General features: G+C 44.3%; 2 protein-coding genes across 4 annotated transcripts in view; both read left to right on the forward strand.

Annotated features, from left to right (window-relative positions):
- RHAG (Rh associated glycoprotein) overlaps positions 1–10,876 on the forward strand; it is a 26,331-nt gene extending 15,455 nt beyond the window's left edge. For both annotated transcript variants that reach the window (XM_007061714.4, XM_027824205.3), the window contains exons 6-10: positions 856–993; positions 1,546–1,667; positions 5,551–5,633; positions 7,261–7,334; positions 9,610–10,876. In XM_007061714.4, coding sequence (XP_007061776.1) covers positions 856–993; positions 1,546–1,667; positions 5,551–5,633; positions 7,261–7,334; positions 9,610–9,687 — 495 coding nt within the window. In that variant the 3' untranslated portion in view covers positions 9,688–10,876. The remainder of the gene's footprint in view (positions 1–855; positions 994–1,545; positions 1,668–5,550; positions 5,634–7,260; positions 7,335–9,609) is intronic.
- Positions 10,877–11,566: 690 nt separating this feature from the next.
- The window catches only part of LOC102945644 (cytochrome P450 2K4), a 63,627-nt gene continuing 49,856 nt past the window's right edge, over positions 11,567–25,337 (forward strand). For both annotated transcript variants that reach the window (XM_037893892.2, XM_043542130.1), the window contains exons 1-2: positions 11,567–12,507; positions 15,429–15,470. The gene's annotated coding sequence lies outside the window, so the exon portion shown is untranslated. The remainder of the gene's footprint in view (positions 12,508–15,428; positions 15,471–25,337) is intronic.

Here is a 25,337-nt window from a genome sequence, read left to right on the forward strand (position 1 = left end):
CCGGAGGCAGGGAGGCCATTTGTGGCGTAGGCCCGCTCTGCACCATCCTATTCAAGTGTTCCCTCAAGTGATAGTTTGAATTGGCCTCTTTCCAGAGCAAAAAAAAAACCCTCAGTTGGCTGATGTTAGGCACTCTAGTGCCCTAGGCCAGTGCTACTGAGGGAGGAAAGGGTGCTCAAGGGGGCAAGGCTCCTCCTCCCACCTCCCTGAAGCTGACCACTGGGGTGAGGGAGTGGCCAGGTTCGATCCACACTGGAATGAGGAGTTGTGATCTCTGCTGCTGTCCTTGTAGCTTTGGTGGGGCTGACCTTGGAGGAGTGGATGTTCTTCTCACCTGCAATGTCCTAACAGATGGGAAAGGGGCAGTCAGATCCTGGCTAGTCTCCCAACTACTGTTGCTGCTCCCTGTAGTGGGAGGATGTTTTTAAAGGGTATCAGAGTGTGACCTGCCTCAAAGCTGTCCTGCCTGCTGGCTGGGTTGGGAATCTGCACAGGAACTGCCTTTGAAAATTAAGCAGCCTAATTAACTATCCATGTAGCCTACCCTTAATGCCAGTAGATGGATTTAGTGTGCATCCATGAATCTACGTATGTATACAGAGGGGGATCCTACAGAGCAGTGATTGTGCTGTAGAATCAAAACCAGGCCTCTACTGGTCTTAATTCATTCCTTGACTGCCTCAGTCTGACATCACTGTATTGGAAATGCACTTTTAAGTTTCACCGATAAATACTTTACAATGTAAATATCGTGTGTGAAGACAGAGCAGGCTTGTGCTGTTAGTCATTCACATACAAACCTGGCCTCCATTCCCAGCTGTCATCTTACTCTTCAGGGTTTTATGTCCTGCACAGGTTCACATTCAAAATGCCACCCTAGCAGGAGGAGTAGCAGTGGGTTCCTGTGCCGACATGAGCATCTACCCACTTGGTGCTATGTTAATTGGTAGTATTGCTGGTCTCATCTCTGTCATCGGGTTCAAGTTCTTGACTGTAAGTATAAAATAACGTAGAATATGCAGGACCTGATTCTGATCTCTCTTATGCTGGCTTCACGGCACTGTAATTTCATTGATTTCACTGGAGGTACTCCTGATTTACTAGACATATGAAACGTACAGAGCCATCCCTAGGGGATGGCGAACTGGGGAGACCACTTGGGGCCCTGCACTTTGGGGGGACATGCAGGCCAATGCAATTGGCTGGTGCTGCATGGGCAGTGGGCAAACGGCAGATTGGGGGAGGCTACCGTACCCCCGCCCCTTCCACCTGAGGGAGAGCGCAGATGGTGTGGTCCCAACCCCATGGAGCCCAGCGGTGCCGCCTCCCCTACCTACCCCCAGCAAGGTTGGTCCCAGAAGTGATTTCACTTCTGGCCCAGAAGTATCATCACTTCTGTCCTGGGCCTCGAACCCCCCTAGGGACAGTCCTGGAAACATATTTTAGTATTTTGTGTTCTCCCCCAGTTAATTTGCCTAGCAAAACTGGTCAGTGAAACCTGTAGACCATACCCTGACATGAAAGTATATTTCTCTCTCCTTTTAGCCATTCTTTTTATCTAAACTGAAAATTCATGACACGTGTGGAGTCCATAATTTACATGGTTTACCTGGATTACTGGGAGGTCTTGCAAGCATCATTGCAGCTGTAGCACACGTCAAATTGGGGTAAGTGAAAGAAAGAAAGAAAGAAAGAAAGAAAAGGTGGAAGTGAGGCGTCTTCAGTGAAGTTGCGTTCTACTTTGTTTTCTTTACATGTTTTATATGGCATCCCTTGTTGCAGTATTGGATCTAGAATTATTCAACTATGAACCAAGGCAATTCCCAAGAATGCCTTTATTCCCCTTCACCACTTTACTGTGGAGATCAGACTGACTAAACTGAATCCCCTCATGTAGCCCTGCATAAGAATTGTATATAATAAATTTCATAACATTTATATTAAATATAAAACCTGTGGGCCTGGTATTCCCCTCACTTACACCTTTTTTACATTCAGTTAACTCCATAGACTTCCATGCAGTTACTGCTGATTTACCCTGGTGTAAATGAGAGGAGAATCAGGCACTGCCCTGTTGTAAACTTAAGGCCATAAGTTAAGTACTAAAAAGTCAGGAAGTGTGCATTCACAGCCTTCCCTCTGCCTCTTAGGTGCATGTCCATTCATTGACAATGATCCTGGGTTATCTATTTGCCTCTTTGAATCAGGTTTCTAGTGCAAATCCTTTGGATTGAAAATATGAAGCACATTTTTGGTCACTATTTTGAACAATCATTTAAAAAATTCTGTTTCAAGGAACATTCCTGCCAGAAAACCCATTTGTTAGAGAATTTGCACAGGAGAACACGAAAGGAGCATGAACGCTGATAGGGTGACCAGATAGCAAGTGTGATAAATTGGAACGGGGTGGGGGTAATAGGTGCCTATATAAGAAAAAGCCCCAAATGTCAGGACTGTCCCTATAAAATCAGGACATCTGGTCACCCTAAACACTATTTCTTTTCAGAAGATGTCCCTCTGGTTTGATTTCAGCCTTTTTCAAATACTGCCTCTATTTTGCGGTTAAAACGTGATTCTTATGGGGGTGCCCAAATGTAAATACATTTTTTTCATACCCAAATTTGTCCAAAATTAAGAACATAAGAATGGCCATACTGGGTCAGACCAAAGGTCCATCCAGCCCAGTATCCTGTCTGCCGACAGTGGCCAATGCCAGGTGCCCCAGAGGAAGTGAACCTAACAGGTAATGATCAAGTGATCTCTCTCCTGCCATCCATCTCCACCCTCTGACAAACAGAGGCTAGGGACACCATTCCTTACCCATCCTGGCTAATAACTATTAATGGACTTAACCTCCATGAATTTATCCAGTTCTCTTTTAAACCCTGTTATAGTCCTAGCCTTCACAGCCTCCTCAGGCAAGGAGTTCCACAGGTTGACTGTGCACTGTGTGAAGAAGAACTTCCTTTTATTTGTTTTAAACCTGCTGCCCATTAATTCCATTTGGTGGCCCCTAGTTCTTATATTATGGGAACAAGTAAATAACTTTTCCTTATTCACTTTCTCCACACCACTCATGATTTTATAGAACTCTACCATATCCCCCCTTAGTCTCCTCTTTTCCAAGCTGAAAAGTCCTAGCCTCCTTAATCTCTCCTCATAGGGCACCCGTTCCAAACCCCTAATCATTTTAGTTGCCCTTCTCTGAACCTTTTCTAATGCCAGTATATCTTTTTTGAGATGAGGAGACCACATCTGTATGCAGTATTCAAATTGTGGGCGTACCATGGATTTACATAAGGGCAATAAGATATTCTCCGTCTTACTCTCTATCCCTTTTTTAATGATTCCTCACATCCCGTTTGCTTTTTTGACTGCCGCTGCACACTGTGTGGACATCTTCAGAGAACTATCCATGATGACTGCAAGATCTCTTTCCTGATTAGTTGTAGCTAAATTAGCCCCCATCACATTGTATGTATCGTTGGGGTTATTTTTTCCAATGTGCATTACTTTACATTTATCCACATTAAATTTCATTTGCCATTTTCTTGCCCAATCACTTAGTTTTGTAAGATCTTTTTGAAGTTCTTCACAGTCTGCTTTGGTCTTAACTATTTTGAACAGTTTAGTATCATCTGCAAACTTTGCCACCTCACTGTTTACCCCTTTCTCCAGATCATTTATGAATAAGTTGAATAGGATTGGTCCTAGGACTGACCCTTGGGGAACACCACTAGTTACCCTCTCCATTCTGAAAATTTACTATTTATTCCTACCCTTTGTTCCCTGTCTTTTAACCAGTTCTCAATCCATGAAAGAATCTTCCCTCTTATCCCATGACAACTTAATTTATGTAAGAGCCTTTGGTGAGGGACCTCGTCAAAGGATTTCTTGAAATCTAAGTACACTATGTCCACTGGATCCCCCTTGTCCACATGTTTGTTGACCCCTTCAAAGAACTCTAATAGATTAGTGAGACATGATTTCCCTTTACAGAAACCATGTTGACTTTTGCCCAACAATTTATGTTCTTCTATGTGTCTGACAATTTTATTCTTTACTATTGTTTCAACTAATTTGCCCGGTACTGACATTAGACTTACTGGTCTGTAATTGCCGGGATCACCTCTAGAGCCCTTTTAAATATTGGCGTTACATTAGCTATCTTCCAGTCATTGGGTACAGAAGCTGTTTTAAAGGACAGGTTACAAACCATAGTTAATAGTTCCACAATTTCACATTTGAGTTCTTTCTCAAATTAGCAGCTTCTCTACATAAAGACATCACAGCTAATCACATACATGACACACCAGGTATAAGATTCATGGTCTTTGACACTAGAACTAAAGGCCACTGCCAGTGACCTAAAAAAACAGCCTCACTAGCACACCACAGAGCTGTGCAAAATCCAGTGGGTCCTACAAGCCACTTCTTCCACTGCAGTCATATCTTAGGCATTTTCAATGGAATCACACCTGCAAAGCCAAACATACCTAACAATTCAAAGTAAATCTGTCAACCCCCTGGTACATGTCAGAACCATAAAAGGGCCCTAGGCTTGCTTGAATGCATGGTGTGTTGAGCTATGTAACTGATATGATTTTCTGTATACTACACCTTTAAACCTCTAGAAGCTTTCCTCTCTGCAGTCACTGGCAGCTATTTTGTGTTTTATCCTGAATGCTCACAAATCATGAGATTGGCTTTAAAATAGTGAGATTTTTAAAAAACTGTGGAAGAGGCCTTCTTTTTATTTGTCTTCTGGTTTCTGGGTGCACTTAGGTCACATTTTCATTCTTTTCTTTGCACCCACAAGAGCTAGAATCTTAGGCCTTGTCTACACTATGGGGGGAGATCAATCGAAGTTACACAACTTTATGAACAACGTAGCTGAAGTCGACATACTTAGATCTACTTACCGCAGGGTCCACACTACGCTATGTCAACGGGAGATGCTCTCCTGTCAATTCCCCTTGTGCTTCTCATTCAGGTGAAGTACAGGAGTCGACGGGAGTGCAATCTGCTGTCGATTTAGTGGGTCTTCACTAGACCCGCTAAATCGACCGTCAGTGCATCGATCACCACATGTCGATCCCCCGTAAGTGTAGACAAGCCCTTAGTTTTGTTTTCTAATGACAGAAGAGGTTCTCACGAATTCACCTGAATCTAGGATCTGCAGCCTGAATTGAAAAAACCTACTACTGCAATAAAATCGCAATACTTGACAGCACTGTACACTGTGCTCCCTTTTTCTCTCATGGAAACTTTACATGAAAATACAGCGTTGCTCTTTTTGCATGGAGGAACTTCAGCAAACCTCTCAACTAGTCTGTGCCGTGCTCTGAGTTTGAAACAAAAGTGAAGTAAATTTTACATGGGTTCAGTTTTTGTGACGACAGCACAGCTCTCCTGCAGATGACCTTCCCTAAAAATTCCACCCATCCAGTAGGGGATGATATTAAACATGCATATAAGCTAGCAGAATACCAGCTCTGGAAACTCGGTGGTAGTTTAATCTTTTGTCATTTGCCTTTTTCTCATTTTCAGGGAGACTTCTCCTTCTGCTCCCATGCAGGCTGCTGCTCTGGGTTGTACCATTGGGATAGCTCTGGTAGGAGGAGCATTTGCAGGTTAGTAAGATGCAAACAGCACCCAAATGCAGGTCAGTAAGATGCAAACTATAGAGACATCCTTGGGTAGCACTTTGTGGTGCAAACAATGTCAACCAAAAAACAGAGTGATAGATTTAAAGGCCAGAAGGGACCACTATGATTATCTAGTCTGACTTCCTGCACATCCTCACCCACTGTTAAACCTTGAATAAAGAATTTTGAAACAAGGATCACATTGGGAATCTTCTTGTTTTATTGAAGCTGTTGTCCTTGATATATGTCACTTAGCAGTTGGGTTATTCTTTTATCCATAATTAAGGAAACTTCCGTAAAAGAAAAGTTTGGAACAGTGAATAATTTAATAGCTATCTATCCATATGCCAATGGGTGTAAATCAGATAGGTTAGGTAAATAGTTTTAGACTGGAATGTCTGACCATGTAGCTGGACACTCACAGAGAATCTGTGTCGGCATAAGGATCTGATTGTAGAATGGTAATAAAAGCTTAGGGTTTGTTTTCCAGTATATTTGTGGGTGCTCAGTAGGAGACACATAACATATCCCCTCCAAACCATCAACACTTTTAAGAAATCCTGCTTGGGAATCCAAGAATCAGGCAGTATATATTATTATGTATATATTATTTTAAAAAACAAAAACAAAACCCTGTGCTGTAAAAAATAAAAAGGTTAAGGTTACAAAGTGAAGCACTCAGAAGTTAGGAAATGGCAGAATTAATTAATTATACTTATAGACTTAATCAATGAAGTACACTTCGCACTCCACCTGCAATGGGGTGGGAAGTATGAGAAGTAGCGGGAGGGTCAGGACAGGAGCTGGGGTGGGTGAGAAGGGGGAATAGAAGCAGAGATGGACAAGGACAGGCTGGTGGAGGGCTGGGGTGGAAGGATCTGTAGTCACTAGTGAACACTTCTCCCCAGAAGCTGGAATTGCACCTAGAATTCCTGAGTCTCAGGTAGGAACTGTATGGGGACGGACTGTGCTCAGTAAATATGAACTCTTCAGAGAAGTTAACTGCCAGCCTCTGCTGAACATGTGCAAACTGATTTTTTTCCCCCAAAGGCTTAGAATTTGACCAAATTTCAGCCGATTTTTCACAAGCACAGCCAAAGGCACATCCCTAACACCAGGGCAACCGCAAGCCAAATGTCAAGCCCTGAAACATGGAGGGTGAGAACTTCTCAATGAAACAGCTGTAAGAATTTTTTAAAGTGCAGGGGAGGGAATAAATTTATTTTTCCCTAACCTTATTCTTGGAAATGGCTGAGCCCTTTTAGCTTGATACTTTCCAAAAAAGATTCAGCCGGGAGGAAGACCCTCAGTGTGGAAAAGTTCAGTCCCAACAGTTTATGTTTGGAAAAGCTATAAGCAACTGAAAATAGGGTTTTATAATGGAAAGTGTTAACCTGCACTGCCTAGACTATTGAGTGGCTTGATATTGTAGGGGCTGATCCTTGGTGCTGGGTGCTTCTGAAGGGAAGTCAGTACCTCTCAGGAAGTACAAAATCAGAGAGGTAGATAGGGCCATAGGACAAAGGCCATGATTTCCCCTCCAAGGCTAGCTCTTATGCATCTGTTATGGCAGGTTTGCCTATTGTGGTTCACCGTATTTTCTCTCCTGCAGGTTTAGTTCTAAATTTGCCTTTCTTGGGACAACCACCTGATGAGACCTGCTACAACGACTCAGTTTACTGGGAGGTAGGATATAACCGCGGAGTAATCAGACCGTCAGGAAATGCAGCTTTCGTTGCCTTTTATTAGAAGATTACAATACAAGGCAATTCTGTTTTCCTAGTAGGAGAGGGAGGACTCATTGAATCTTTGTTAAACTGGGGAGTCACTTACGCATGGGAGCTAGGCTTCAAAAATCCTGCCTAATCTCAGGTTTAGGATTTCTCAGGCCTACCTCCAAAATCGCAAGACTTTTGGTGCTGCAGCTGGGAAAGTGCATGGAGGAGGAATAGAGAGATGGGCCCTCTATAAGCAGGCTGCAGAGAAAACAGCTCTTGAAATCCACTGTCATTGCACATCAGGAGATGGTTATTGCTCATGGTTTTAAAAAACAAACTCATTTTTTTTTCACATGATAAAGAGAAACCTTGGTGACAGGGCTGCGGGGGAGAGGGGAGCCAGAATGAAAATCTCATGCTTTGCAGTGTAGGTGCAAGGAAGGCCTCATAGTAAAGGCACTCTGCTAGGATTCATCGGATCTCAGTTCACTTCCTGGCTCTACCTTTGTAATGCCGGGGAAGTCATTAACTGCCTATAGACCCCAGTTCCCCCTCTGTAAAATGAGGATAATGTGAAAATCACTTACTTTTTCTGTCTGGTCTATTTCGATGTTAGGCGCTTCAGGGCAAGGACAGACTCTTACTATGGGTTTGTACAGCACCTTGCACGATGGGGCCTTGATCTCAGTTAAGGCCTCTTGGCATTGTAATCTCACAAACAACGAAAGCCACCATGCTCTCCAAAGTCAAGAGTACACCAAAGACTACAGTTGGCTTTCAGAGAGAAGGGTTTAGGCACGAGGAAGCTTCTGGCCCCTTAGAAGCTGGCATTGTCCTCAGCCTGTCATGCTCTGGTCATGAGCATTTGTCAGAGCTAAAGTCTCCAGTAAGTTATATTGTGGGGAGAGGGAAGCACCAGCAAACGCAGATGAAAAATGTGCTGGAAGAAGAGAGAAATACCTGAACGTTGTGTGCTAGTGTGAGCCCATAAAGTGCAATGTCAGAGGAAGGAAGTGAGGTAAGTTCTGTGGGAAGTAAAGGCACGTCTACACGATGAGCGCTAGAGCGGCACAGTTCCCCTGCTGCAGCTCTGCCACTGTAGTGCCTCAAAGTAGATATTTCTTAGATCAGCGGGCAGGGTTTTCCCATCTCCACCTCCCCGAGTGGCAGTAGCTAGGTTGACAGAAGAATTTTTCCATCAATCTACCCATGTCTATATCGTGGGCTACACTGGCTTAACTACAACATGCAGGGGGTGAATTTTTTACACCCCTGAGTGATGTAGCTAGGTCAATCTGTCTTTTAAGACCAGGCCTAAACTGTTTGTACTGTATGTGAATCATGGCTCTTTACTTGGTGAGAGGAGGAGAATGTAGTAATGCGCTGGGAAATACAAACCACTCCAGTGTTAGAAATGCAACTTGGTTGATCCAATGGCCCAGGGAAGCTTACTGCCTAAGGGGCAGCTGTGATCAAAAAGGATAGCATCTGGAGTGAGTGTCCAGATGCTCCTGTTGAAAGCTTTGCAACTGATTCTGTCTGATCTTGGGGAAGTCATGCAACTTAGATTGCAGAATTTCCAGAAACGTGTGTCCATAATACAAATATTTAACAACACCAACAGTTAGAGGGAGTGGAAAGGTTTGAAGTGTTGATGAAAGATTCACAAAGAAACTCAGCATTATTTTAACAATAAATACGGGCCTGCTCACCTCACCACCCCAGAGTCCCATTAGAGTCAATGGATCTACTTGTGTAAGACCATGACACTAATTAGCCTATGACGCTAATAGAGCCTGGTATTTTTATAGGATCTTAAGGGAGTTTGGCACCCAACTCCTATTGAAGTTCAATGGGAATTAGGCACCAATCTCCTTTAGGCTTTTTTGAAAATCACAGATGGAGTCTTTACGCTATATAGATGGTTATGGTACATGTTATAAAATACTTCCTTTGGCATGGCTTTGAGTCAGTCCCAGTTTAAAAAGACATTAAATAATTCAGAATTGCTGATTTTAGTACAGGCATACATGGCAGGCTAGGTCATCTTGTTAATAATGAAATGCATGAGCCAGATCTGGGAACTTCAGTACATGATGCCTGATGCAACGTCGCAAACTGTGATCACTCTGGGTAGCACAGCAGTCCTTAGTAGAGTGTGCATGTTTGACAATTGATATAAGAAGAAAAAATCGCCAAATGTCATGATGTGGCATTAACCTCTTGTCTGGTTTTCACGCTAGGTTCCAGAAGAAGAGACACAACCTGCTGGCCAGTTCGGTGACTATGGGGATCACAGAACAGTCAACATCAATATGTAGGATGAATTCTCCATCATTAATTCCTGTCCTAGCAGTGCTGTTTCCAGTTTCTCATTCAAAGAGACAACATCTAAATACCATGCATACCACTCATTGTTTTCAATATGTAAAGGCAGGTGTAGATAGCTGTATTCTTTTTAAAACCCAAACAAACTTTATTTAGAATATGTCATCGCTGACAAATGTGATACACACAATGCAAACGCATTTGAGGATCCTTGACATACATTTGTTTATCTAAACTGAAAGATGCTAACTGATATGCAGTATCCCTTGTATTTTAACCATCCATCATCGCTGAGGTTGTTTTAACATACAGATTTCCTATCTATGTGTTTCTAATGTGCCCTTCACCCTCGTACCATATTTGACTGCAAGATTTAGGAATGTTTCCTTTTACACATTGAACATGCTGAGTCACAAAAGACTTTAAAACATACCCTTTAACCTACTAGGTATAATTAATTAGAGGCTGAAGGGGAATCAGTTCCTGTAGGTTATTTAGATTTCCAAAAGGTTTTTCACTACAATGTCCTTAAATTGCAGCAAGGGAGGTTTAGGTTGGACATTAGGAAAAGCTTCCTATCTGTCAGGGTGGTTAAGCCCTGGAATAAATTGCCTGGGGAGGTTGTGGAATCTCCATCATTGGAGATTTTTAAGAGCAGGTTAGACAAACACCCGTTGGGGATGGTCTAGATAATACTTAGTCCTGCCATGGGTGCAGGGGACTGGACTAGATGACCTCTTGAGATCCCTACCAGTCCTATGATTCTATGAAACCTTCCTTACCTCACTCTGGGTCAAGAGATGAATCCTGTCATGGATTAAAAACTGGATAAGTGACAGGAATCAAAGTATTGGGTATTTATAGCTAATTCTAAGTATGAAAAATGGGTAACAGTGAGATATCCCAGGCAGCAGTACAATAATCAGGTTGTGATGCTGGCAGAGCAGGTGCCAGCTCTTTCCAAGACTTCAGGCATTAGCTAAGAACGGACAAACTCATAGCTGGAGACCAGATCATTTCACCTGTATGTTAGTTTTGTTCAAAATAGGTAGTAGTCATATAAGAATATTTTTAGTGTTTAGACTCTATGAAATGCTTTTAAGTTGCTGCATGCCTTAATCTCACTTGTAATGTCTATATTCCATGCTATAAGAAAATATGCAAGTTTTGCTTTGTATCTTTGAAAATGTTTGCTCTGAATTTGTCAGCCCATGCAAGGGAATTTCTCCTCCTCCACCAGCCCATCCAGGAGAGCTATCAAAATTTAAATGGGCCATTATAAGGTAATAGCTTTGTTAAATGCCCCATCCACCCATGGAGAAGTACATGCAGAAGGATTCGTCCCATCCCTTTGAATGCTGGAAGAGGGAAATAAAAGTACTGGACATGAAGATTTTTCCTCTGTTTTGCCATTTGAAATCTCACAGGCCAGAGAAACCAAACTGAAGCTGGAGATCCCCAGGGCTTATCTCAGGTTTCAGAGTAACAGCCATGTAGTCTGTATTCGCAAAAAGAAAAGGAGTACTTGTGGCACCTTAGAGACTAACCAATTTATTTGAGCATAAGCTTTCGTGAGCTACAGCTCCCTTCATCGGATGCACGCAGTGGATACTCCTGGATCCACCCTGAAAGACACTTTGAATTGACAGATCACTGCAACTCTGTCACTCTTAGGATCTAGATGGTAACTCATTTGCTTGTATGTGTTTGCTGGCTTTAACCTGTAAATAATGCTCTTATTTCTTTTTCCTAGTTAATAAAACTTTAGATCGTTTATTACAGGATTGGCTACAGGCATTGTCTTTGGTGTAAGATCTAGAGTACCAATTGATCTGGGGCAAGTGACTGGTCTCTTGGGACTTTTTGTTGGCATCCTTTCATCTGCAAGAGATGGTGGGAATTGCGGCCTATGATGTAGATGGTTTGCAATGCCTCATGTGACTGAATAGTCCAATCCAAGATTTGCCTGATCTTTGGCAGTTATTGCAAATGTCTGTATCTTGGTTGGGCTGCTTGCTTCCTACCGGCTCTTTTCTTTTCTTGGGACTGGAAGCAATCTAAATGTGGTGAGTTTTGGTGTAAGTAATCTTTTTATCACAAAGTCTAGTTTATCTGGGTCACAAGACAGACTGGAGAGTCTCAGAGGACTGTCTGTGACTTCATGATAAGACTGGTATAGTGATCCAGGAGTATCACATTTGTCCCTGGCGTGGTGAAATCTAATTTATAGAACACACCACCAGTTTGGGGTGTCTTCCCTGTTTCCTGACAGTCTGCCCTGAGGTAGCCACTCAGGAGAACTCCAGACAGCGTGACAATTGGCATAGTCTTGGCAGGATTCACTTGCCACAGATAAACTGAGTTGACCTGTTAAAAGTTTAATTTGGTGGAAAGTTTTAAGGGTTAAAGATTAGTCATGATGAGTGAATCGTGTCGTATGAGGGCCTTGACACAAAAGACCTTGAAAAAATTATGTAAAAATTGGGGAATATCCCATAAAAAGAGAGTCTTAGATGAGGAACTGAGAGCTTTGCACATAGACTTTGGCCAAGCAGCAAAGTTTGAACACCCCCTACCTCAGCTGCCGCAGAGATTGCCGCAATGGAACTAGTTCAGCTAAAGCTCCTGGAAGCCCAGAAAGAACATGAGCACCAGATACTGATGGTGGAACTCCAGATCAAGAAGAAAGAAACCGAGGAGGCTGAGAAGAAAGCCTACCAAAGACACGAAGCCACCACTGAAATTGAGGAGAAAGCTCACGGAAGACACATTGAACAACTAGAAGCTGAGGAAAGAGCACCACAGAAACAGAGGTAAGCTCACATGTTGCAGCTCAATGTCCTGGAGCAGCACCAGGAGCAGCCTCAGACCATGAGCACATCCCCTTTCACCAGAAAGGAGTGGGAGAAAGCCTGCCCAATTTATCAAGAGACTGACGGCATTGAGGAGTAACTCAATCTTTGAGAGACTGTGTGGGATCCACAAGATAATTAATTGATCTTTAAATATTCATGGTAAATAGGCCCAATGGCCTGTGATGGGATGTTAGATGGGGTGGGATCTGAGTTACTACAGAAAATTCTTTCCTGGGTATCTGAATCTTGCCCATATGCTCAGGGTTCAGTTGATCGCCATATTTGGGGTCGGGAAGGAATTTTCCTCCAGGGCAGATTGGAAGAGGCCCTGGAGGTTTTTCGCCTTCTTCTGCAGCATGGGCCACGGGTCACTTGCTGGAGGATTCTCTGCTCCTTGAAGTCTTTAAACCACGATTTGAGGACTTCAGTAGCTCAGACATAGGTGAGAGGTTTTTCGCAGGAGTGGGTGGGTGAGATTCTGTGGCCTGCGTTGTGCAGGAGGTCAGACTGGATGATCATAATGGTCCCTTCTGACCTTAGTATCTATGAATCTATGAATAAAGAGATGCCTGTCTTCTTAACTAAGTTGACTGGGAAAGCCAAACAGCGTGAGGTAGGGGTTTTTTTCAATATATCATTTATTAATGACCTGGAGAAAGAATTGAATAGTAAGGTGACAATATTTTTATTGGCACCAAATTAGTTAGGTTAATCCAGTCAGGGCAGGATTTGATGAGCCAGTCCAGAAGGACCTACCAAAATTAGTAACCAGTATATACAAGAGGAAGATACCATACACTGGAAGGAAAAACTGAAGCCTATTCAAGTACATTGACTGGTTCTGAGCTAAGTGCAGTCTCAATAAAAAGATCTGTACCATTAAGGAAATGTCAGTAAGGACATCTGTTCAAATCACAGCAGAATCAGAGGCAGAATATTAGAATGTCAGTGTGTTATGCCTCCTCCTCTGGGGACACCATATCTCGACAGACAGAGAAGGAAAAGTGCCAAGAATATCACCAAAAATTAAAATCAAAAGCATCCACAAAATTCCCTGTGAAAAGAGGTGCATAAAATAATAGTACAGAGAAGATCAGCTCCTGTTCACCATGTGTCACAGTCCAGTGACAAGACGGTGTGTGATGAACCAGAAAAGAAACTAATTTAAAAATAAGAGGAATTGTCTCAGATTAACCTCTGGGACTCATTCCTTCAAGCTACAGGTCTGACAAATAGCAGTACCAGAAAGATTTTGAAAAGGTTAAAGCATGAAATTAAAATGGCCATTTGTCACCTTGTTTTAGGGCTTGCCTCTGAGGCTTGGGGAGAAAATTCCCTCTATAATGTAGAATTGCATGAAGTAAATATCCCATTGGAGGTTTTACATGTTCTTCTGAAGTATTCCGCATTGAACAACATAAAATCGGAGACAGGGCTAGGCAGACCAATATGGCAGATTCTGTGTGTACCATTTTACAAATAAGCTTTGATCTCTGAATGAAATGCCTGTTTGTTGTAACACATTTTATGCTATTTTCAGAAACAGAGAAATGTTCCCTTTTGCAGATGTTCCTGGTGCCACATTTTATTCCTTTGTTGATTGGATGAAATACTCTGATGAACATGTAGAGATCTTCTCAATATTCTGTGCATACTTTAGAAACAAAGAGTTGCCATTACCAAAAAAAAGGCATGACGGTAAAGCCAAAGCTTTATTGATAAGGATCCCAAACGTAGTTCCAGTTCCGCAAACCATATACGCAACGGATTACAGTAATCTCTGTGCAGAGAGACGGCGCAAGGCTGCCACTTAAGATTCATTTAGACCCTATTTTGAGGACTTAAGTAGGACTCAGGGCTTTGCCTGCACTGGACTTTCATCGGTAAAACTTTTGTCATTCAGGACTGTGAAAAAAACACACCCGAATGACAAAAGTTTTACCGACTAAGAGTGCTGGTATGAACAGCACTTTGTCGTCAGGAGAGCTCTCCTGCCAACAAAGCTACTGCCACTCATTAGGGGTGGATTTTTTTTGCTGGTGGGAGAGCTGTCTCCTGCCGACAAAGAGTGGCTACAGCTGTGTCTCTAAAAGGAATGTAGTGTAGACATAGCCTTAAATTCACCATCAAACCAGGGGTGAATTTCAGCCATTGTGAGTATTGATTTCAGCTGAACTACTTGCAAGTGCTACTCGTGAGTAAGTCTTGCAGAATCAAACCTACAGTAATTGCAAGAAAGCACAGCTCCGTGACTTTAAAGGAACTAAAATTAATAAACAAAATATGTTAATCTCCATCTCTGGTTTTGTTGACTTGGATTCAGACCCATGGTATTCTAAGAGCCAGGAGGAAGTACCTGAGTGTATGCAAGGCATTGGTAAGACCACTGATTGGGCGATGGGTCCAATTCCGCTGTCCGCCCTTTAAAAAGATGTTGAAAAATTGGAGAGGGTTAAGAAAAAAGCTTCAGGAATGATTGAAGGTCTGGACAACATGTCTTATACTGAAAATCAAAATCAATCCATACAACTTATTAAAGAGAAGGTTAAGGAGTAGTTTGATCAGTCTGAACATGCCAGCATAGGGAGAAGTTATCTGATCTTAACGAGCTCAATGTGTAGCAAACAAAGGCATAACAAGATCTGACTGGGAGGTGATGTTCAAGCTAGAAATAAGGAACTCACATTTCACAGTGATGGTAAGTAATGTGATACAGGAGGGTCAGGGAGCCATGGGAGAGTGCTAGAGGGGAAATATATAAGGTCAAAGCTAATTAAGGCGTGGTTCCCTATAGACTAGGGAAGGTGGCTGCAGGTTAATTGGAGCACCTGCAGTCAATTAAGGCCCTGTTAGGAACCGAATAAAACCCCCTGCATCAGGCAGACAGAGGAGGAGGAAGGAGAGAGGACTGGACCTTGGAGGTGTGTTGAGAGATTTGGAAGACCTGAGAATTGAAGTAAGGGAGACCCTGCCCAGCAGGACAGGGGGACTCCCTTCCCCCCAGCATCTAAGGACCGAGGGTAACTCCACCTAAGGGGGGCAAGGGTAAAAAACCCACAGGGGTTGAGAGGGACTGGGACTCAGAGCAAAGAGCAAACTCAGACCCCTCCCCCGCTTCCCTCCTCTACCACCTTTTCGAGCTAATAGTGGGGCCCTCGGCACCCAAGAGCAGGGGCAAAGGGGGCATCTTAGCTCCTCGCCAAGAAAAGCGCAGGACCCACCAGACTAAAATCAGCCATCTTGCTACACATGGTGTCAGCAGTGGGATTTCTGTGCCGTGAACGTAGTCCAGGGGGGTCACAACCAGCCTGCCTCAAGATGAAGGACGTGGTCAAAGCACTGGTGCAAGTCACTGCCGCCCAGCAGGAAGCTACCCGGGTCCAGGCAGCTGCCCAGCAGGAGGCCATGCGGCTGCAGCAAGAGACCAATCGCCTGCTGATGACCCAGGCCACCCAAGGTCGGGCACCCATGCTGCAGGAACTAGTGAACCAGATGAAGGCCCTTACGGAGAAGAGGCATGGGTATGATGGGACACAGACCATACGGGCCAGCTACTGTCTGCAGAAAATGACCAGAGAGGATGATGTGGAGGCGTACCTCCTGGCCTTTGAGAGGACAGCCCTGCGGGAGGCCTGGCCCCGAGACCAGTGGTCAGGCGTACTCGCCCCATTTTTGTGCGGGGAGGCCCAGAAGGCCGACTATGATATGACTGCAGAGGAGGCGGCAGATTACCCCCGACTGAAGGCGGAGATCCTGGCCAGGGCAGGGGTAATGACGGCCCTGCGAGCCGGGAGGTTCCATGAATGGCAGTACTGCAAAGACAAGACACCACGATCACAACTATTTGACCTAATTCACTTAGCCTGGAAGTGGTTATGTCTGGAGGCTCTCATCTCAGAGAAAATGATGGAGCTCTTGGTGCTGGACCACTATCTGAGGGGACTACCCTCGGGCCTCCGAGCTTGGATAGGCCAGAATGACCCCTCCACCTACGATGAACTGGTCACCCTCGTCAAGAGACAACTGGCAGCCTGTGAACTGTTCGAAACCCCAGGAGGTGGAACACGGCGTTTCAGGAAACCAGTCCCGACCCTGAGGACCCAGATCATCGAGAACGCCAGGAAAGTCATAGCCGGAAGAACAGGCCCCAAGGAACGGCCTGAGGCCCCAAGAGGACCTGGGGGTCCAGGGGGAGAGAGTTGGGGGAGCGAGTCAGAGGGTCTAAGACAGAGGGCAACCTCTGGGATGAGATATCACTGTTATGAGTGTGGGGAGTTGGGGCAATAGGGAGGAGCCCATGCAATCTAATCTGGGGGATCCCAGGGATCAATGTGGACTAATCAGCCTGGTAGGGGTCACAACAGCCCCACATGAGTACATCAGGCCGGTAAAAATGAATGGCATCCAGACCATAGCTTTGGTGGACTCTGGAAGTTAGTGGGGCAAGACCAACTGAGCCGGGCCAAGAGCACTGGAGTGACGTGTCCATGGCACAGTAAATTTCTACCCCACAATTCTAATACGGATTGAGATCCAGGGAAACACAACCAAGATGACTGCAGGGGTGGTCCCCAAGCTCCCCTATCTGGTCTTAATTGGCAGTGTATGGAGAGACTTTGGCAAACCAGTAAAGTGCCTCAAGCCACTATGGCTTATTGCTAAAAGCAGCCAAGTCAGCAGGCTGTAAATTAGCCATGTCAGCAGGCTTAGCTTAACCAAGGCAGGAGGGGAGGGGGGTTTTTGGGTGCCACAGAGAGGGCAGCTTGACCCCGCGTCCTTCCTGATAAGTGCTTGAGACTAAGTATAGTTTTAAGTGAAAGCACTCTTGTGTTGTCCTGTTTGTTCCAGCCATCTATCGGTCCGCCATGTCTCCCCTGATTTATTTCCTGACACCACCTCACACAGAGTAAAAGTTACCAAGAGCTTGGGGTTGAAAGAACCCCAGGTAACAGAATTTGGAGGCCCCAGCGAGGATTGGTAGAGAGGAAGGAGACGGATGGTACAAACAGTTTGTAGTTTGTCCATTGCAATAGGAGGTAAAAGACGGCGGGGTGGGGTCGCTCCCTACAAGTTCCCAGTTCGCGAGTTAATTTACGGATACATTCCATTACTGGGACTCAGAACTCAGGCTGATTGCCTGCTTGAGTGGAGAAATTATGTCCAGAGACAGGGAACCAACTCCAGGAGACAGCCCCAAAGATCAGAGCTGCCAGACCTTAACACTCTGCCAGTGACACCGTGGAGAAACTGGAGTCCCTCAGGTGGACCTGATTCTGACCGGCCTTCAGGAAAAGTCCATCTGTCGTATTGGGAGTGGTGAGCACTGTATGTGTGTGCATTCTGTTTTGGTGATTGTTAAGAAATAGAGGTTATGTAGTATATTACTATGTAAGGCTCTTTCACTGGTAAAAGACCCCGTAAACCCACAAAAGATTAAGCCCTGAGTCCACAGGGAAAGGGAGTTTGCCCTGAGTCCACAGGAAATGGGTACTTGCCCAGAGCCCACAGAGGGGTAAAGTTAGGTGCTTTTTGCCTGGAGCCCTAGGAACTGGGGGAAAGGTGGGTGTCCTTGAATGTGTGAGTAACAGAGAATTCAGTGGAGACACTGCAGGCAGCCTAAAGGCTTTTGGACTGAACTGATAGAGTCTAACACAGTAAACAATAGCAAAGTACCTGTGCCTTCTGTCAGAAAGGGTCGCTACCTATCTGGCAGAATGACCACCCCAGAGCAAGAAGAGAGAAAGGGAACAAAGAAAAGGGACCAGGAAGGGTGGAGGCTAGTTGAGGAACCCACCCTCTTTGCTAAATTGTTAGTGGGACAAAGCCTGTGCCCATGGGAAGGGGCGGTTCAGGGAGGAAAGCAGGATCAGGCCCAGACAAGCAGGCAGGCAACAGATAAAGAGAGTGAGAAATTAACTCTGCGGAGACTGGAGGGAATTAAGCAGTTGAACCTTGTACAAATGTTAACAGAAAAAGTGTTATAGAAAAAGAATTCTTGGTTTCTTTGCAGCCATTCTGAAGGGAAAATGGGCCTTTTTCCAAAGGAATGTTTGTAAATAAGACAGGCAAAAAGACAGTCTGCTTTGAATCATTTGACTGAACAATTTAGTCAAATTTGCCAAAAGGACATAAAGGGGTTTCTATTGCAACTTACCTGACCCCAAATATATACCAATGTAATCTATGTACAGCTGTGTAAAAATTAAAGCAGTGTAAAGGATGTGAAGCAGAAGAGTATGCTTGTGTGTGTGTGTGTGTGTGTGTGTGTGTGTGTGTGTGTGTGTGTGTGTGTGTGTGTGTGGAGTGTTTGGGACGAAGGCTGGTGCTCCTGGCTTGTGCAACTCTGTTTTGTGGGTTTAAGATAAATTGTTTTTTGGTTTGGTTTGGTTTTAAATAACACCACTAAAAAGCCATCTGAATCTTTCATTCAAAGTTGCAAAACTGAGAAACACTCTTTTGCCAGACAAAGGTGACTCCTGTTGTTTGGCTGTGGTATTTAGCATTTAACCCTTAAGGTACCTCAATGCTTTCAATAGCAAATAACAAATAGCAAACAGTTCAATATTTTTTTTTAAAAGACCCAAGTCCTCGCTGCAACAGGGCAGTCAAACCCAGGAGAATGGGAGAAATTCTGGATCCTTTTTTTTGGTAACAAAATAGCAGATAAGAGCTGTTGTATAAGAAGTTTAAAAAAAAAAAAAGACACTGCCCCTCTGGAGCAACAGCACTGGTGAGGTGCACAAAAATAAGGAAGCAACATTAGAAACACTGAGCCTTAAGGTGGCTCTGAGTAATCAGACTGTCACTTTGAAAAAGGTACATGAAAACTGTGTGAGCACAAAAGAAACTGTTACACCTTATGTAGAAATTTATATGGCTAATATAATGTTATAGAAGTTAAACTATGAAAGGAATGTGCATTTTTCCCAGGACATGTGCAGTGTATATTGTAAAAGGGGTAAAAGAAATGCAAACAAAACATGCTACTTAACTAAAATCCTATTAGGGCTCTAAAGGGAGCCACAGTAGTTTGTGTTTTCTTTTTCAGATCACTGTGTGTTTTGGAAGCAGAAGTTGAAAGTGAAAAGAAATCAAAACTCTGGTGGAAGTTGATTGTGTCCCCTTTTAAGAGAGGGTCTCTGACCTGCTGATGGCTTTGGATCCAAAAGCAAGCCAGAAAGTGTCTTTGAAAATGCAAATTACCTTACTGATAGAGGAAGGTGGAAAAAGAAGTCAAACCTAAAAATAAGAGAGGGGCAGGTTAACCCTAAGTAGGAAAAATATTCTTTTTGTGTGTGTATGCAGTGCTGAAATCTGAAGTTTTTAATAGATTTGATGTTAATATTAAACATTGGGATAAATTTAATGTTAAGAAGTACCGCTGTAACAATGGATAGTGTGTATGATTTTTGAAAAAACCTTTAAGGTCATATGGTAATGATGCTTCTCAGCTATTACCTATGAATACACTTAAAACTTAGCACAGCAGAAAGAATATAACAAACTTGGTCTGCTGTATAAGAAGAAAAACTGAAGTACACCACCTCATGAACTTAATAACTGAACAGTGGAATAATTTCCCCTAAACCCTTAAAAGGTAGGAGCCATTGAAACCTAGCCTGCCTATAGAACAAAAACACAGGAAAGTATGGGGGTAATTCCTCTGTTTTGCCTGCAATATGGTCTTGGGATGCATCAGGCAAGGTATTTCCAGTAGAGATAAGGAGGTGTTAGTACCATTATACAAGGCACTGGTGAGACCTCATCTGGAATACTGTGTGCAGTTCTGGTCTCCCATGATTAAGAAGGATGAATTCAAACTGGAACAGGTACCTGTCTTATGAAAGGAGACTCAAAGAGCTTGGCTTGTTTAGCCTAACCAAAAGAAGGCTGAGGGGAGATATGATTGCTCTCTATAAATATATCAGAGGGATGAATACCAGGGAGGGAGAGGAATTATTTAAGCTCAGTACCAATGTGGACACAAGAACAAATGGATATAAACTGGCCCTCAAGAAGTTTAGACTTGAAATTAGACGAAGGTTTCTAACCATCAGAGGAGTGAAGTTCTGGAACAGCCTTCCAAGGGGAGCAGTAGAGGCAAAAGACATATCTGGCTTCAAGACTAAGCTTGATAAGTTTATGGTGGGGATGGTATGATGGGACAGCCTAATTTTGGCAATTAATTCATCTTTGACTATTAGCGGTAAATAGGCCCAATGGCCTGTGATGGGATGTTAGATGGGGTCGGGAAGGAATTTTCTTCCAGGGCAGAGTGGCAGAGGCCCTGGGGGTTTTTCGCCTTCCTCTGCAGCGTGGGGCACGAGTCACTTGCTGGAAGATTCTCTGCACCTTGAAGTCTTTAAACCACGATTTGGGAACTTCAGTATCTCAAACATAGGTTAGGGGTTCGTTACAGGAGTGCGTAGGTATGATTCTGTGGTCTGCGTTGTGCAGGAGGTCAGACTAGATGATCATCGTGGTCCCTTCTGACCTTAGAGTCTATAATTCAATCAGCAAGGACATTTGTGAAAGGAATGGATATTTTAAGCAATAATCTGCCACCCCAAAAGGGGTAGAAACATGTTCCTTTTGTCTTTCAGAGAATCAGGAAAAGCTGGTACCAGCTAAAGAGCAACCCAGAATACCATGGATCTACTGTCGCAACAAAGACTGTGTTTTGTGTTTTATGTTTTGTCTTGTGTTGTTTGTCTTGTTGCTAGCATTGTTGTGTATTGTGTTACAAAAAAGGAAATACTACATTAGGCAGAAAAGCATTACCAAGCATTTTAACTATATTTACAGAAATGCCAGTCTGTTAACAGGGAAACATCCTTAGGTGGTAAAGGCACATTTAAAAGCAAAATATGCATGAGACACAAGGTGTATCTGTTGGTGGGAATAAAAGGATGGACATAAAAAGTTTTAAAGCACAAAGTGAAATTACCAACGGGAAAAAAGGGTATGTAAAAACATTGGTTACTAAAAGACTAAGACTTGCCAATTATTACTTCTTAGTTAACTTCCAGCATGCAAGCCCAGCTGAATGCACCTGGGTGTTGTATGACATTGGATATAAGGAAAGAAAGGCCTTTCTTTATAGCTGCCCTAATACTATCTCAGTGTGAACTACTGAAGGCTATTGGATTTTGCCTGGCAGCCAGGAGGGGTGGGTAGCCTAAAGAAAAGGCTCTCAAGAAATGTACTGAACTGCTTTGGGTGGAACTGGATTAGAAGTTGGAGTGCGGGATGCTACTAACATAGAGGTATTGGCAGACAAATGAAGTTATGCTATAAATGTTTCTGTCATATTATAGCAATTAGGGGATGTGATTTTGAATTTCAGGCACCAGAATTTAAATATAGTCAGTTAAAAGTGTCTTATACTTTGTATTCTATTGTAAAACCTGTGCCCCTTGGAATGGATTTAACTGCTTTACAAATATTGCTTGTACACCCTGATTTACAGAACCAGTTACATACTGCAAAACAGGAAGGGCGCAGAGTCATGGTTACTGTGCATCATAATGCCAATGAAATTAAACGGGTATTTGCAAGAATTGGCCAGGACCTGTGGCACCACTGGTGGGAAGTATTATTGGGATGGTCCCCCACTGGTACAGGCGTCCTGAATTTGGCCCTACATCCCATCATGGTAATCTTGGGGTGCCAGATAGTAGTGGTTTTTGTTACCAGCCTAATGACATGCTGGATATAGCGCAAAATCCGGCAATTGCAAGTCCCCCGACAGATGAGTCAGTGGTTACTGCCACCAGTACTCGTACCCCCGGATAAGGAACATATCGAATTTGTCGCCCCTCCCTCAACTAGGAAAGGAGGGTAAGGCAATCGCTTGTCACTTGCTATGCTGGTGTGCTAAGTATGGGATGCAACAAGAAGATAATTTGCTCGGTCTCGGCTGAGAGCCTTGAGCTTTCGTTGGCTCTCAATTCAGGTGCATCCAGAAAAGGTGTGACAGCAATCATATAAAGGCCCCCTTGTGTGAAAGGTGACCTTTAAGGAGGGGAAACTGTATGGGGAGACTTTGGCAAACCAGTAAAGTGCCTGAAGCCACTATGGCTTATTGCTAAAAGCAGCCAAGTCAGCAGGCTGTAAATTAGCCAAGTCAGCAGGCTTAGCTTAACCAAGGCGAGGGGGGGGGAGTTGGGTGCCACAGAAAGGGCAGCTTGACCCCGGTCCTTCCTGATAAGAATTGTGTTGAAGTTGCTGATACATGCATCTTAGAAGAGCACGATGTGCCCCAGGAATGTCTATTGGGGCCTCAAGGCTGCAAACTCTGGAAAAACCCACACCTGGTTAATCGATAATCAGAAGGAACCTCTTGATTGACCATTGGAACGTCTTGCTTAACAAGTTTTCTTTAAGGGACATGTCATTCTGTTACTAATGTATAAATAAGGGGGAAAAGTTTGAGGTAGTGGGACTCTTCAGGACTGGACTCTCCCTCTAGATGCATCTTGTGTTCCCCACTAGCAGACGGGCTGCCGCTGTGTCACTCCAGAGCCACACTCAGCTTTGGTAATGATCAAGGGTTGGGGGTGTTTTACTAACCTGTTGCAGACGTGTGTATAAGGGCTTGAGACTAAGTAAAGTTTAGCTTTAAGTGAAAGCACTCTTGTGTTGTCCTGTTTGTGCCAGCCATCTATCGGTCGGACGGCCGTGTCTCCCCTGATTTATTTCCTGACACCACCTCACACAGAGTAAAAGTTACCAAGAGCTTTGGGTTGAAAGAACCCCGGGTAACAGCAGGGACTTTCCTGGGTTCGAGAGCTTACTTCCCTGCATCGAGTTAGGGGAGGGAAGTAAACCCCGAGCAAAGTCTGAGGTGCCCATGAATGACCCTACCACAATTTTTGCTGGGTTTTCCCCAGAATTATTGTCAGCCCCTGGAAAATCTCAGAAATCCAAACAGGAAAGGAGGGCAGACAAAAGACTAGGAACCAGGATTTTGGCAGCAAACCAAGGAGGAGGTCCCGGGGAGACCCAGAGCACGAGCAGAAGCACCCCAAGAGAAGGAGGGGAGCCCATTCTAATAGAATCAGGCCAGATCAGTCCCGCACACAACTGTTTTGGGCAGGACCAACCCGATGAACCACTGTATGCGAACGTGAGGGAGGAGGTAGTAGAGGTAAATGGCATGCAAGTAGAAGGGAAAACCAAAGGCCCAGAGCCCTACTATATAATCAAACAGGATCTGTTGTACCGGGTAGTGCCAATATGGGGGGAAGTAGTAGAACAGCTCTTGGTGCCACAGAAGCACACAAGGGCCGTATTAGAGTTAGCTCACAGTCATCTGTTTGGGGGACATTTAGGTGTAGACAAGACCCTGGATAGAGTCCTAAGGAGGTTCTACTGGCCAAAGGTACGGGTAGAAGTCCAGCGCTATTGCACCTCCTGCCCAGAGTGCCAGCTGCATAGCCCCCAACCTCAGTTAAGGGCCCCGTTGGTACCCTTGCCTATAATTGAAGTACCTTTTGAAAGGATAGCAATGGATCTAGTGGGCCCTCTAGAAAGAACAGCCCGGGCCACCGAAGCATACTCGTCATTCTGGACTACGCTACACGGTACTCCGAAGCCATTCCTTTAAGAAACCCCACGTCCAAGGCAATTGCAAAAGAACTGGTGCAGGTTTTTGCTAGGGTAGGCATCCCTAAGGAGATCCCTAAGGAGATCCTGACAGACCAAGGGACTTATGTACCCTGCTCCACATCCAAGCCTTGCGAACCTCGGTCTACCATCCCCAAACAGATGGTCTGGTTGAGTGATTTAACCAAATTCTCAAGAGCATGATCCGAAAGGTGGTGGCCCAAGACAGAAAAGACTGGGATACCCTCCTCCCATACCTGATGTTCACAATACGAGAAGTTCCCCAAGCATCTACTGGATTCTCCCCCTATGAGTTACTGTATGGACGCCACCCACATGGCATATTAGACATCGCGAAGAAGGAATGGGAGGAACAACCCAACCCGGGGAAGAACATCATTACACATGTAGACCAGATGAGAGAAAGAATAGCCCAAGTGACCTCCATATTATGAGAGCATTTGGAAAAAGCACAAGAGTCCCAACGAACCTACTACAATTGTCTGGCAAAAACACGAAAATTTCAACCAGGAGAATGGATGCTGGTGCTGGTACCAACAAGTAGAAAATAAGCTCCTGGCCAGTTGGCATGGACCCTATGAGATCGTGAAAGCTGTCGGGGAGGTGAATTATAAGGTGAAGCAGCCAGACCACCGAAGGCCAGAGCAGATATACCACATCAACTTACTGAAACCCTGGCATGATCGGGAGACGTGCCTGACCGTCCTGCCGGTTCCATCCCAGGCAGATGGCCCACAAGGGCAGGTAAAGATATCCTCCAAATTAGCCCCAGAACAATTAACAGAGGTTGTTGAAATGATCCAGAGGAACCGAGACATGTTCTCCACACAACCAGGCCGTACGATGCTGATCCAGCACCACATCGTCACCTGTCCCGGAGCAAGGGTGACAATAAAACCCTATCGCGTACCAGAGGCAAAAAGAGAAGAAACTAGGGCAGAAGTAAAGAAGATGCTGGAACTTGGGGTGACTGAGGAATCACACAGCCGGTGGTCCAGCCCTATTATCTTGGTCCCCAAGCCTGATGGCAGCCTGAGGTTTTGTAATGACTTCTGGAAGTTAAATGAGGTATCCCAATTCGATGCCTACACAATACCACGTATTGATGAGCGGGTGGATCAGTTAGGCAAGGCCCAATACTTAACCACCTTGGACTTGAC

Source organism: Chelonia mydas, chromosome 3 (genome assembly GCF_015237465.2).
Source record: "Chelonia mydas isolate rCheMyd1 chromosome 3, rCheMyd1.pri.v2, whole genome shotgun sequence".
Classification (NCBI taxonomy): Eukaryota; Metazoa; Chordata; order Testudines; family Cheloniidae; genus Chelonia; species Chelonia mydas.